This window comes from Hyla sarda, chromosome 2 (assembly GCF_029499605.1).
Source record: "Hyla sarda isolate aHylSar1 chromosome 2, aHylSar1.hap1, whole genome shotgun sequence".
Taxonomy (NCBI): domain Eukaryota; kingdom Metazoa; phylum Chordata; class Amphibia; order Anura; family Hylidae; genus Hyla; species Hyla sarda.
Genome location: NC_079190.1, coordinates 425,314,503 through 425,329,855, shown reverse-complemented (window position 1 = coordinate 425,329,855; position 15,353 = coordinate 425,314,503). Strand labels below are relative to the sequence as shown.

At 40.1% G+C, this 15,353-nt stretch overlaps 1 protein-coding gene across 1 annotated transcript; it reads left to right on the top strand.

Annotated features, from left to right (window-relative positions):
* The first annotated feature begins 246 nt into the window (after positions 1-246).
* Positions 247-13,170, top strand: GUCA1A (guanylate cyclase activator 1A). The gene is made up of 4 exons (XM_056560190.1): positions 247-444; positions 10,922-11,071; positions 11,181-11,271; positions 12,971-13,170. The coding sequence occupies exons 1-4, from the start codon at positions 247-249 to the stop codon at positions 13,168-13,170; spliced, it is 639 nt and encodes a 212-aa protein (XP_056416165.1).
* The last annotated feature ends 2,183 nt before the right edge of the window (positions 13,171-15,353 follow it).

Here is a 15,353-nt window from a genome sequence, read left to right as displayed (position 1 = left end):
AAGAAGCTCTGTCATTGGCCAGTCGTGGAATTGTGAGGTTCTTTAGGGGAAGCTTTCAGATTTTGATTGTCTTTTAATTTAGACTTTTGAAGAACACACACTGGACTTCTAGAAGCTGCAGGACCATAGCCCCAGAACACTTGCAAAAGGATTACTAGACAAAACTGGTAAACTTTTGGAAATTATATTTTTGGAAACCACCTTTTCTACACGAATAAGTAGCAGGAGCATTTTAAGTGCTTAAAAATGGGGAATATGGATGGAAAAGCAGTGGAAGAACTCAGTGCCACGGAAATCCATCGATGGTATAAAAAGTTTATGACGGAGTGTCCATCTGGTCAGTTGACCCAGCATGAATTCAAGCAGTTTTTTGGTCTCAAGAATCTTAGTCCAGCATCCAACCAATACATTGAACAAATGTTTGACACATTTGACTTTAACAAGGTAATTTGACTACACCTTTTATTATCTTTAGACCATAAGGGTACAGTCCCATGTGAAGGAATATATACAGCAATTCCACACCAAATTATATGGATTTGTTATGGAACTGCCACTGTGGAGAATATTGTTGTTTTTTGGGGAAATTTTAAATTGTTGTGGTTCTGCATAATTTCTGTCTTACAATCCAAAGCGACAACTGCAAATTTATGGTAGTCTCTAACTTCCAGATTTCCAATCTGCTCTGCAGATCAATATCCTGATGGATTTTGTGCTAATAGTTTTAATGGGATTTTTTAAAATTTCTACCACTTTTTTGCATCTCTAGCTACTGTAGATTTAATACATAAAAGTTCGGTGAGGACAATCTTCAGCAAATATGTTAGATGGGGATCTGGCATTATTATAATTATCATTATTATTTATTTATTTACTTATTTATATATCACCCTGGATTCCTGAGCACTTTAGATTTGATAAGAGTAAAAGTACATAAAATAAATGCAGGAACAATAAACGTGGCACAGAGTAACTTCCAGACTGACATAGAGGGGGAGAGGGCCCTGCCTCCAATGGCTTACAATTTACAAGGAGAGGGGAAGGAAACAGTAAGTGAGGGGATATCTGGTCATCTGTGAGCAGGTGGTGAAGTAGTCATTCATAGTGCACTTGCAGTAGAATTATTGAAGTTTGTAGGCTTACTTGAAGAGATGGGCCTTCAGGTTGCTCTTAAAGGTCTTGATGGTGGTTGAAAGCTGGATGTGTTGGGATACTAAGTTACAGTGTGTGGGGGAAGCTCGGTAGAAGGCTTGTAGACAGTCGTGTGAGGTGTGGACGAGGGGAGAGCACAGGTGGAGGTCTTGAGAGGATCGGACATTGCGAGACGGGCGGTATCAGGAGATCAGATCAGAGATGTATGTTGGGGGACAGGATGTGGATAGCCTTGTATGTTGTGGTGAACAGCTTAAGTTGAATTCTTTGGGCAACGGGTAGCCAATAACGGGATTGGCACAGGAAAGAGGCAGAGGAAAAGCGAGGTGAGAGATGGATTAATCGAGCAGCAGAGTTGAGGACAGACAGGAGGAGAGCAAGAGTGTTTAATGGAAGGCCACAGTAGTCCATGCAAGAGATGATTAGGGCATGAACCAGTAGTTTAGTTGAGTCAAAGTTGAGGAATGAGCCGATTCGAGAGATGTTTTTAAGGTATAGGTGACAGGAGGCAGTAAGTGTCTGGATGTGTGGTTTGAAAGTCAACGCCGAATTGAAGGTGACCCTAATGCAGCATACATATGGGACTCAATTGACTGTTAAGGATAGAATCGGGGGGGGGGGGGGCTGGTTAGAAAAAAATATTAATTCTGTTTTTTCCATGTTGAGTTTGAGAAAGCAGGAGAAGAAGGTAGCTATAGTTGACAGACAACCTGGGATTTTGGATATTAGTGTGGTGACATCTGGGCCAGAGAGGTAGATGACCTTAGGCTGGTGTCACACACAAGTTTTTGGAAAGCCCCCACTGTAGTTTTCTTACAGTTTTTGAGTCAAAGTGAGAAATGGATCTAACAGGAGGGAGAAGTATAAGCCCTTTCTTGTCTCATAAGACTGAATGAAAAACGGTCTCAAAAAGTGAGCATGAAACTGTCACAGAGAAAAACCATCATGGAAAGATTTTAGTGTCAGTTCATCTTCTGTTCATCGTGTGTGTGTGCCATGTGTTTTATTTTGCCCAATGACTTCAGCTGAAATTATCATGACATTTTTCACTATTTTTTATATTGTCTGAGCTGGCTTCACCATTTTTCTCATTGTGCTCATCCAGGGGACATAGTTCGCAGATGCACTGGTTTGATGCGCTGAATTTATCATTTGTGCAAAAATTTAAGCACAAAATTTAGCAAAAATGTACTCCAGTGAACAACTGGCGTAGAAATGTATGTAAGCTTTTCACCTTTTTAAACTACCCAGGGGGCTTCTGGTCATTTGCGCAAATTGATGTAATCTGGGCAACATAATAATTTTTGTGCAGGAACTGGAAAAGCGCACACTTGCGCAGCAGGTTTTGCATTGTGTAAAAATCTGCAGGATCCAGCAACTAAAATATTACATTAATTTTCATATTTACCTTGTAAGTTTTTACACACAGAAGACATTGTATAGAAAATCCTATACTTGGTACTTTATATACGTCATTTACAGAATGTAATGATATTTTACTATGCCTATTGCTGTGTTACAGAAATAGCTGCAATAAACTGAATACTTCCTGTATTATGTACCAAGAAAAGACTGTTTTGCAGAACTGTAACATTCTAATTCTGTATATTGGGATGTGTTATGAGGCAAAGCATTTTTAAATGGGGTCAGGGTGCCTTAAAAGTAAAAAAAAAATAATGTATACTCACTTGTCCAGTTATCGCCACTAGTGTTCTGAGAGTGCCCGGGTCCCCACTGCTCACTGCACTGTTGACATGTCCACATAAACCATACCTGCTCAGTCAATCATCGGCTGAGGCCGGTCACCACTGTGGTCAGCAACTGGCAAGCGTGTATTTACTACTTGTTGCTAGAAAGTGGTGGGCAGCAGGGACCTGAGCACCATCAGAATGCCAATGGCAGGGAATGAGCAGGTGAGTATACATACATTTCTATTATTAAAGGGGTACTCCGGTGAAAACCTTTTTTCTTTTAAATCAACTGGTGGCAGAAAGTTAAACATATTTGTAAATTACTTCTATTAAAAAATCTTAATCCTTCCAGTACTTATTAGCTTCTGAATGCTACAGAGGAAATTCCTTTCTTTTTGGAACACTGATGACATCACGAGCACAGTGCTCTCTGCTGACATCTCTGTCCATTTTAGCAACCATGCATAGCAGATGTATGCTAAGGGCAGCATGGTGGCTCAATGGTTAGCACTGCTGCCTTGCACTGCTGGGGACTTGTGTTCAAATCCCACTAAGGACAACAATAAATAAAGCGTTATTATTATTATAATAACGTCAGCAGAGAGAACTGTGCTGGTGATGTCATCAGAGAGCATTCCAAAAAGAAAAGAATTTCCTCTGTAGTATTCAGCAGCTAATAAGTACAGGAAGGATTAAGATTTTTTAATAGAAGTAATTTACAAATATGTTTAACTTTCTGCCAACAGTTGATTGAAAAGAAAAAAGGTTTTCACCGGAGTACCCCTTTAACCTTTTTTCAACCTCTACAATCATAACATATTTCAATATACAGCATTGCTGAAGCTACAGTGCTGCACAACAGTCTTCCCTTATTACATACTATGGGAAGTGTTCCGTATTACTGAGGAAGTGGCATTTTATAATACAGCATCCAAAGGAGCATGGAACAGTTTATTATTCTATATGATTTAATGAGAAAAATAACTTTGTATGAATCAACAGCAATATTTTGCTGATATCTTATTTAATATGTGATGGGGGGAAATGAAGACTGCCCATAGTTCAGAATTGTTCTTTTACCATTTTATCACTCCCCACATATTTGTACACACCCACCAGAGAGAAATCATCAGCAAAAGACATTAATAAAATGAACTACAAAGTCAGGTTGCTGTATGTTGTAGTTTGAAACCGATTATGAAGGAAATATCCTCGTCGGTCATAAAAAGTGCCATCTAGTGGTCTTATAACAGAATGCAGCAATGGGACATCCACATGGAAACTTTCATAAAGATCCTTAAAGGGGTACTCCGGTGGAAAAAACATTTTTTTAAATCAACTGGTGCAAGAGAAATAAACAGATTTGTAAATGACTTCTATTAAATAATCTTAATCCTTCCAGAACTTATCAGCTGCTGTATGCTCCACAGGGAGTTCTTTTTTTTTTAAATGTTTTATTCTGACCACTGTGCTCTCTGCTCATACCTCTGTCCATGTCAGGAACTGTCCAGAGTAGGAGGAGAATTCCATAGCAAACCTTTACTGCTCTGGACAGTTCCTGACATGATCAGAGAGCACTCTGGTAAGCCTGGAAAGAACTGCACAATTTCCTCTCTAGTATACAGCAGCTGATAAGTCCTGGGAGGATTAATATTTTTAAATAGTAATTTACAAATCTGTTTAACTTTCTGGCATCAGCTGATTAATTTTTTTTTTCCATTGTAGTACCCCTTTAAAATTAAAAGGGTATCAATGGTTCAGATTAGATTTTTACAGGGCTCTTCCCCACAGTGAAACCACATGCACCACAATGCACACAAACGGAAATGCCCCAGGATTGATTAGCTAATATTTTCAATTACTCTACATACAGTTGCCTCATTTTCTATACCAAGTCTTCTTGGAATGGTGGAAACCCCTTGAATTTACAGGGCACGGAGGGAAAGGCTGCTTGCTTAGGTCCCCAGCAGCTCTAACATTGCCCTGATTTACTATTGTAAACATGACATGTGCGCCAGAAATTCTGTCTGCGCCAGAAATTGCGCCAGAATTGGAATAAACCCGACCAACTCTCCATTTTACTGAGAAAAACAAAAAAGGGCATGGTCATCGGGAAACAGGGGTATGGCTACCGAAAAGGGGGCATGTCCCTGACTTTTTCACATTTACTAAGGTTTCCACAGGAAATGTAGTGGATTTGAGCTGAGGAAAACCCTACAGATCAGAGCATGTGTAAAAAAGAGCAAAATGTAGGGAAAAGAGCAAAATGTAGGGAAACCTTAGTAAATACAGTGGGCAAAAAATTGTATGGAGTTAAAACCCACAAAGAAAACTACACAACACTCATTGCCATTGTCTTTTATTTTACTTACCATCTGAAACTGAATACTGTGACTGTGAATACATAAGAAGAATATAAGAAAAGCAAGTGTCTAGCTCAGATCCTCATCCAGCTTCCCTTGTGCAACCAGCCAGTAGACAAGGACCCTTAATCATGGCATCATGCCATGATTAAAGTGTACCCCTCAATAGCAAAAGCTTTTTATATAATGTAGAAAACAATATTATATGTATATTTATAATATACATTGGTTAAAAAATGTGTACATTTATGTCCCCACAGCTATTGCCTGTGTGTGTCTCTGTAAGGAGACCAAATACAGGAAGTGAGGGTGGACAAGCAGGGCTCTGTACACTTCTTGTATTTGGGCTCCTCACACAGACAATAGCTGCAGGGACAGCATTTTTTCACCCAACAATATACACAATTTCAAACCAATGTATATTACAAATATAAATATAATGGTATTCGGGGACATTTATCATTGTTGCTTTGGTAAGCAAGTTCTGTAGTCATTTTTTTCTTGCTATTTTTTTGCTTATGTATGACATATTTATCATACTATCACAGAGGTTGATAAATTTGGCTTACATAAGCAAAAACCAAGAAATCACTTTTAAATACAATTATTTTTAGCACACATAAGCAAAAACCAAATAATGACTACAGAACACCACTATGCAGCTTTGAAAAAAATGTGTGTGTGTGTGTGTGTGTGTGTGTATATATATATATATATATATATATATATATATATGTGTGTGTGTGTGTGTGTGTGTGTGTTTATTACATTTTTTAACACTGTTTTTTCTCCATAAATGCACTTACTCTTTTTTTTTTTTTTTTTGTTACTTCTACAGATCCATGTATCCTGTGGACTCCTTCGGATTCGGTGGACTACTTCGACGACCAGCGTTTTTATTTGCTTGATGTTAATAAAATGGTTAACGAAGGCTTGTGGGGGAGTGTTTTTTTGTAATAATTTTTTTTTAAACCTGTTGTGTTTTTTTTTTTTTTTTTTTACTTACTGGACAGGCTTAGTAGTGGAATCTGTCTTACAGATGGAGTCCATTACTAAGCCGGGCTTAGCGTTAGCCATAAAAACAGCTAGTGCTAACCCCCAATTATTACCCTGGTACCCAACACCACAGGGGTGCCGGGAAGAGCCGGTACCAACAGGCCCGGAGCATCAAAAATGGCGCTCCTGGGACTAGTCGGTAACAGGCTGGCGTTATTTAGACTGGGGAGGGCCAGTAACAATTGTCCTCGCCCATCCTGGTAACATCAGGCTGTTACTGTTTTGTTGGTATTTGGCTGAGAATAAAAATACGGGGGACCCTATGTGTTTTTTTTTATGTTTAATTATTTATTTAAAAAAAAAATGCATAGGGTTCCCCCTATTTTTATTCTCAGCCAAATACCAACCAAACAGTAACGCCTGATGTTACCAGGGTGGGCGAGGACCATTGTTACTGGCCCTCGGCCTAAATAATGCCAGCCTGTTACCGCCTAGGCCCAGGAGCTCCATTTTTGATGCTCCGGGCCTGTTGGTACCGGCTCTTCCCGTCACCCCTGTGGCGTTGGGTACCGGGGTAATAACAGGGGGTTAGCGCTAGCTGTTTTTGTGGCTAACGCTAAGCCCAGCTCAGTAATGGACTCCGTCTATAAGACAGCTTCCACAACTAAGCCTGACAAGTAAAGTAAGGAAAAAACACAACAGGTTTAAAAAAAATTACAAAAAACACTCCCCCACAAGCCCTCGTTAACCATTTTATTAAAATCAAACAAAAAATGCTGGTCATCGAAGTAGTCCACCGAATCTGAAGGAGTCCACAGGATACACGGATCTGAAATGAGAATAAAAAAATAATAAAAATGGGTTAGTACATTTATTATCACCTGCTCGCACATCTCCCGCCCCGCACAACTACAACTCCCAGCATGCCCTTACAGTAAGGACATGCTGGGAGTTGTAGTTGTGTGATGCAGGAGATGTGTGGGCAAGTGACAAGCTTGTCCCCTGCCCCCAGCTGCAGGACTACAACTCCCAGCATGCCCTTACAGTAAGGACATGCTGGGAGTTGTAGTCCTACAGCTGGGGGCAGGGGACAAGCTTGTCATTCGCCTGCACTGCACAACTACAACTCCGAGCATGTCCTTACAGTAAGGGCATGCTGGGAGTTGTAGTCCTGCAAAGGGAGCCCGGGCACACACACACAGAGAGTCACACACACAGAGTCACACACAGACAGTCACACACACAGAGTCACACACAGACAGTCACACACACAAACACTCACAGAGTCACACACAGTCACACACACAGTCACACACAGACAGAGACACACAGACAGAGATAGAGACAGACACACACACTCACCCATCCAGCGCAGCGATCCTTCTCTCCGGGCGCCCTGTGAGTGACGTCACTGACAGAGGGACATGGGAGCATGGGAGCGGAGGCCGGCGCAACCGAAGATGTGGGAGCGGAGGATGGGCACAGTGCAGGTGAAGGCCGGGGGGGGGGGGGGAGGGGGTTACGGCGGACAGGCACAGCGCAGGTGAAGTCCGGGGGGGGTTACGGCGGACGGGCACAGCACAGGTGTAGGCTGGGGGGGTTACGGCGAACGGGCACAGCACAGGTGAAGGCTGGGGGGGGTTACGGCGGACAGGCACAGCGCAGGTGAAGGCCGGGGGGGGTTACGGGCGGGCACAGCGCAGGTGAAGGCCGGGGTGGTTACGGTCGGGGACAGCGCAGGTGAAGGCCGTGGGGGAGGGGGGGGTGTATGCTGGCGGACCCCCCCCGCCCCCCCGACAGACCCCTATATGCCCTAATCAAGTCACTGTTCTGATCGGGACCCAGGACCCAGCGGGAAATGTGAAATGACCGCAGGGAATTTAGGAGTCTGCGGCGCCGGTATATGTAAGGAGCCCGGGCTGACATTACAGTGCAGCCGCCCGGGCTCCTCATATGGCCTCCCCGCTACCCTCACGGGGACACTGATATCCCCCCCCCCTTGTCTCCCGCTCGCGCCGCTCAGCTCCCGCTGCTACAGGACTACAACTCCCAGCGTGTCCTCACTGTAAGGGCATGCTGGGACTTGTAGTCTTGCAACAGTTAGCAGACAGATGGGAGTTGTGTGGCGCTGGCAGGTGAGAGGGGTGGGATGTAAATCACTGCAGTGTCCCTGTAGCGCAGTGAGGGTAGCGGGGAGAAAGTATGTCGGAGCCCGGACGGCAGTAGCTTTTCCTGCTCCATGTTGGAGATGGAGTAAATTTAGTCAATTTTTACGGCCGTTGCGACATTTTATTGCGCAGCTGCGACTGTCCCAGTTAATAAATACCTGACTAAACCAAGTAAAGTTTTCAAACCCGCGTACCGTAGTCAAAAAAACTAAACTTGCTCTTCTTGCTCACATAGATGATTGTCGCATGAAAAGTCACGGTGCCGCAGTAGCGACTTTTTTGCGTCAAATTTACACAGAAAAACTCGGGTAAAAGGGTTGATAAATGCCCCTCATTATCTACATTATATAAAAAGTTTTTGCTAACAACAGGTACACTTTAAGAGCCTTTGAGACATGAAATTAGTCAGCACCTGTATCCGCTTGTGTATTTTATCCTGGGATTAAATAAAGAAGGACCCGCAACATACCTGCTGCTGCCAAAAAGAAATAGTACCTCATTTTCCCTGACCAAGGATCCATAATCCCTCTTTCAGAAAGATAATGCATTGCTTATCTTTGGTTCACTACAGGGAAACCAACACTTGCATGTTTCAGTTTAATTTTAAAGTACCTGACTTCCATTGCTGGAATCACTGGTTTAAAGAGGTTGTACAGGATTCAAACAACATGCACGTTTACGCCCCAAAACTGTGCATACCTGTCCACAAGCTGTGTGTGATTGTATCACAGCCCCAATAATGTCAATAAAACTATGATGCATTACTAAACCCAACTCTTAAACAAGTATATTATTAGTATTCGGGAATCTATTCTATTAAGGAGCACTAAAATGGCTCAGGCACTCTAAAGGCCCTTTTACATGTGCAGATTTTTAGATGAATGAACGTTCCTAGGAATGTTTGTTCCCAATAGCTGGCCTATGTAAAAGGGACAGCATTTAGCTAAAAAATGGAAATATGCTTCTTCACTGCATGAGCACCTTCTGTGTGGCCCATAAAAGCACAATTATCAGCCGAAGGGGAAATGTGCAGCCAACAATGATCAGGCTGTGTAAAGCAATATACTATATTCTCTGTCTGCCCCGTCCCTTAATTATTATGTCAATGAAGGCAGCAGGGTAGTGTTGCTCGCGAATATTCGCAATTCGAATTTTATTCGCAAATATCGCATATTCGCGAATTCGCAAATATTCGCGAATATAGCGCTATATATTCGTAATTACGAATATTCTTTTTTTTTTTTCACAGTACACATCACAGTGATCATCCCTCTCTGCTTCCAGCTCGTGTGGTGTAAAGAAGGCTCTAATACTACTGTGTGAGACCGGTGTGCACATTTGCGCATATGCGAAAATTTGCATATGCAAATTTTCATATATGCGAATTTTCGCTTATACTAATTTTTGTATGTGCAAATTTTCGCATATATTAATTTTCGCACACGCGAATATTCGCATATGCGAAAATAAAACGAGAATATTACGAATATGCGAATATTCGCGAATATGACGAATATTCGTCCATATATTCGCAAATATTCGCGAATTCGAATATGGTCTATGCCGCTCAACACTACAGCAGGGTAGTGCACAGAGCGCTCACCCACAGCATTCATTAGCATATTAAAGAAGGGGACGGGGCAGACAGAGAATATAGAGGAGGCAGGGGAGCTGAATGTGCCGTCTCCCCGTCCCCCGTGACACAACAGTGCAATGCAGCTCAAGATTACAGAACTATGCAAAAACTGAACACATTTAAGTAAGTGACCCCCTATTTTGTTCTAATCAGGGTTCAAGTATTGCAGGAAAGCATGGGAAAGGCATTCCTGCACTTTTTCCACAGCAGAAACACTGTTCTCATTAGCAGGAGTCCTGCAGGACCAGCCCTTGAGTAGAAATCTTGAGTGGGTTCCCGTACTTTTTTTCCCCAGGATTTGACCCTTGGTGCTGATGTATATTGTGCTAATTTCCAAATCCCCTCTTTCCTTTAAAAAGCCATAGGTTTAGGCTATTAGCGACATACATCAGGGATGTTTTCTGCCATATAAGCCAAACAGATACCTCTGACAGATGCCACTGAGTGCCTTCCTTTAATCCCCATAAACTATACAGTATATAGATAAATAGATAGATAGATAGATAGATAGATATAAAAAGTCCAAAAAGCAGCACAACCACAGTAGGTATATACAATCTATTCGGGGCAAGCCATCATCTGGTTCCTGGTCAGGGTCACCATGTTAAATCCAAATAGCAAAGGACCGCAGCACACACAGGTAAACTTCAAAATAGGTGAGTATTTATTGCATCTTCACAGCAAAATCAGTGCAACGTTTCGGCAGAGACTGCCGAAACGTTGCACTGATTTTGCTGTGAAGATGCAATAAATACTCACCTATTTTGAAGTTTACCTGTGTGTGCTGCGGTCCTTTGCTATTTAGATAGATAGATATGAGATAGATAGATACAATCATAATAATGGTTCATAATAATGGTTATGCATATTATATTTTAGCCAGACATGTATTTACCCACATCATTTTTTTTTCAGGATGGTTATATGGATTTTATGGAGTATGTAGCTGCTCTGAGCTTAGTCCTAAAAGGTAAAGTGGAGCAGAAGTTGCGGTGGTACTTTAAACTCTATGATGTGGATGGGAATGGCTGCATTGACAGAGGAGAACTTCTCAATATAATAAAGGTAAGAGAAGAAATGTAATAGATCGGGTCTATAAATTCTGTAGATTATATTCCATCTTGGCAATGTAAAGCACCCATGGATAAACCAAACCCACTGTTGTTTATTTCAGGCAATCAGGGCCATTAACAGATGTAATGATGAGATGACCGCAGAGGAATTCACAGATATGGTTTTTGACAAAATTGATATTAACGGTGATGGTGAGTGATTTTTATGCTTCTTTTTATATCACACTGACTTTTCATGAGCTATTTTTGTTTTATTTGCTCACATGATTTCTGCCTAAAAGGACTAGACTCTATGCTGCAATTTCACTTCTTGTACTTACAATGGTTTTCCACTAGAGGTCGCACTGACACAAATTATAACTACAAATAGGAGCAATGGTAATTATCATTATTTCTCTGGCACACACATACAGGTGAAACTCAAAAAATTTGAATATCGTGTAAAGTTCATTTATTTCAGTAATGCAACTTAAAAGGTGAAACCAATTTATGAGAGAGACTCATTACATGCAAAGCAAAATAGTTCAAGCCGTGATTATGGCTTACAGCCCATGAAAACCCCAAAGACCCCCCCACCCCATCCCACTTACTATGATTTGGGGAGCCATGTCATCTGCTGGTGTTGGTGCACTGTGCTTCATTAAAAGGGTTCTCCCGTGGAAAACCTTTTTTTTTTTTTTTTTTTTTAAAGTGGTGCCAGAAAGTTAAACAGATTTGTAAATTACTTCTATCAAAAAATCTTAATCCTTCCAGTACTTATTAGCTGCTGAATATTAAAGAGGAAATGTTTTTCTTTTTTGGAACACAGAGCTCTCTGCTGACATCATGACCACAGTGCTCTCTGCTGACATCTCTGTCCATTTTAAGAACTGTCCAGAGTGGGAGAAAATCCCCATAGCAAACATATGCTGCTCTGGACAGTTCCTAAAATGGACAGAGATGTCAGCAGAGAGCACTGTGCTCATTATGTCAGCAGAGAGCGCTGTGTTCCAAAAAGAAAACCATTTCCTCTGTAGTATTCATCAGCTAATAAGTACTGGAAGGATTAAGATTTTTTAAATAATTAATTAGTAATTAGTAATAAGTAATTTACAAATCTGTTTAACTTTCTGGCACCAGTTGATTTAAAAAAAAAAAAAGGTTTCCACGGGAGTACTCCTTTAAGTCCAGGGTCAACGCATCCGTCTACCAGGGGATTTTAAAGCACTTCATATTTCCTTTTCTTTTAAGTTGCATTAATGAAATACAATGGACTTTTGCACAATATTCAAATTTTTCTAGTTTCACCTGTGTACTGTAGCACATAATATTTCTTTATTTATATAGCGCACACAGATTCCGTAGCGCTGTACACATTACATTAACCTATTGAATACCATTAAAAGAAAAAAATCTGACACTAAAACCAGCTAAAATATATTTTTTATAACTATTTCTGAGTGTTATTTCTATTATTATATTGTATGTAACAAAATAAACGTATAAAAAAACTAATTGAAAAACTTTAAAAGAAAAAAATATAACACTAAAACATACTAAAATATATTTTTTATTATTATTTCTAAGTGTTCTTTCTATTGTTATATCATTTGTAACAACATTGTCTAATACATATGCTGTCCCACAAACCTTAATTTTTATAATAAAAATGATCTGACTAAAAAAAAAAAGAGAGAGAGAGAGCCTATCCTTTCCATACAAATGTATAACCTACAGCAGATTTAAAGGCGCAAAGATACTAACCTTAACTGATAGTAATGTACGTATATTTATTTTTTGTTGTTGATTTGGTGGTTAATCCTACATTGTAAATTCAATGGGTATTCAGGATTAAAAACCTTAAAATTTTAAAGAAAAAACTTTTTTCTTTTTTACCCAATTTTCTTTCTAGGTGAACTATCACTTGAAGAATTTATGGAAGGTGTTCAGAAGGATGAACTACTCCTGGAGGTGCTGACCCGCAGTTTGGACCTCAAACACATTGTATATATGATTCAGAATGATGGTAAAAGGATGGACATGACAGAGCGACCATGTAAAGAAATTACAACCGTACACTCGCTTCCCGTGCACTCGAGTCCGGAGAAATAGTGTCCGTGTTTCCATTACTTTTCATCCCCTTTTTCTGCTGACTTTGCCCATGATATGCCCATATTGGATTTTATTTAATGACCTACACCAGGACACAGGCGCCATCATCAGGTGACCTGGCACCACACAATGGGTTTCCATCATCTCAACATTCATTCATGTCCTATAATTACCTAGAGGGCTTAGAAGTCATGAAAATGATCAACTTGCCTATATAGGGATTGTTGATCCCAGTCAATACAATACAATACAATACTAATAGCACACGGGGTCAATCGTGGAATATTTAGTAGAGGATGACTGATCTCCACGTTATGATTTAATGTTGGGTAACCATCATTCCCCCATTGATACATCACATTTTTATGTCTGCAACCTGAAGATGGTGCTGTGTGTTACTGATTCCTAATGAAACATACTGGAATGTGGTTACAAAATTGGGTAATAGTATCTTTCTCAGGGCGGTTATGCAGAATGGTTGGCAGGATATCTCGATGAAACTACAATGGATGGCACAACATGAAGCATGTTATATACCTCGTAGGTATTGGTGATATGTATAACATACATAAGACATATATATTTATGTGTCATGTAGTATAAGATGGAAAAATATGTCATTAAAGGGGTACTGCAGCAAAAAGTAACTTATCCCATATCTACAGGATAGGGGATAAGTATCAGATCGCAGGGGGTCCCACCGCTGAGACCCTACTGTGATCTGAACAGGCCCCGGCTCTCTAAGAGAAGACACGCTCTCCATTCATTCTACATGGGAGCGCCAAGTGCTGTACCTAGGCCTCTCCGGCACTCCAATAGAAACAAATGGAGCGAGTGCAGACCCCAGCATGCACTTCTCTCAGACAGCCAGGCACAAAACAGGAGATCCTGTGGATAGGGGATCATTTACTTTTCGCTACAGAACCCCTTTAAGTTACTCACTGCTTTTAGTACTTCTGGATGTTTTATGTTCATCTTTCTCCATTTGCTCGGTTGTTTGTGCATCTTGAGGAGGTTCTACAGCAACATATACTTTTATGTTACTCATTTGTTTTGTGTTTCTTTTCCTCACTTTAATAGACAATGAAAAAACTTTTGTCGTATTTAATTCCGAAAATACATTTGGAGTTTAAACTAGTGGGGAAACACCCCTATTATGCAGACCTATAATATGAGGGAGAGTTGGATAGACAGATGCGAGCTACGTAAAATACTCAACTCAGGGATATCAATCAGGATTCAGGAATATACATTTGGGAATAGGGTTGAGGCTGATAAACACATTTTGTGAAGCAGTTCCCTGTTATTTTCTGATAAAGATGACGTTTTGTTATATCAAACAAAAATAGAAAAAGATGCTGGAAAAATCCATCTTATGAGTAAGAACCGCTAAGGTTTAAAAGGTTTAGTTGACTTTAGATGTGTTTTTCCTGCATCTTTTTCTATCTATTTCTGTATGTCTATGGATGTTATGGAATTAAAACATGTTCTAATAAAGAAATAAAAAGTAGTTTTTTTATCCATATGTGCTGGTCCAGTTATATTTTTTGCATATTAACAAACTAGTTGAATTAAAACATTTTTATTCTATTTTTGTTTGTGTGTATACAGTTACTTTTATTTTATTTCTTTTTTAGTATTTTGTCTATAGAACCCCATCAAGGATCCTTTACAAAGAGTATAAAGAATATACAGTGCACATACTGTACCCTGTATCCATCGATAGTAATAGAAACAATATAGATTTTGAACTTTTTGCAGTTTTTTGACTCACCACTTTTGTCTTACAAACAATAAAGCTACCATTGTCTTACATATATCCATTTTCTTTGATATTAAACTTTATGATGAATTGATGATAAAATGGGCACTACACCCAAATGATCAAAATTACTTGCTTCCTCTTTACAAGAATTTTGTAATAAATAACCTACAAAGAACAATTTGGGGTTTTGCCTGTTAACCTGTCATATTGAGCCTAATAAATCAATAATAATGTATACATGTATAACTCAATAACGTTATGTGACCTACCAATTAAAGGGTACTGCCCATTCGGGCTCAATATTCTCCTCAAGGAGGAGTTTAGGTATGGACTGCTTAGCACTCAATAATACTGATCACAACTGTAGCAAAGCTGCTATCTCACGCTAATAGAGACACAAGGAGAACTGTGTGTTAGA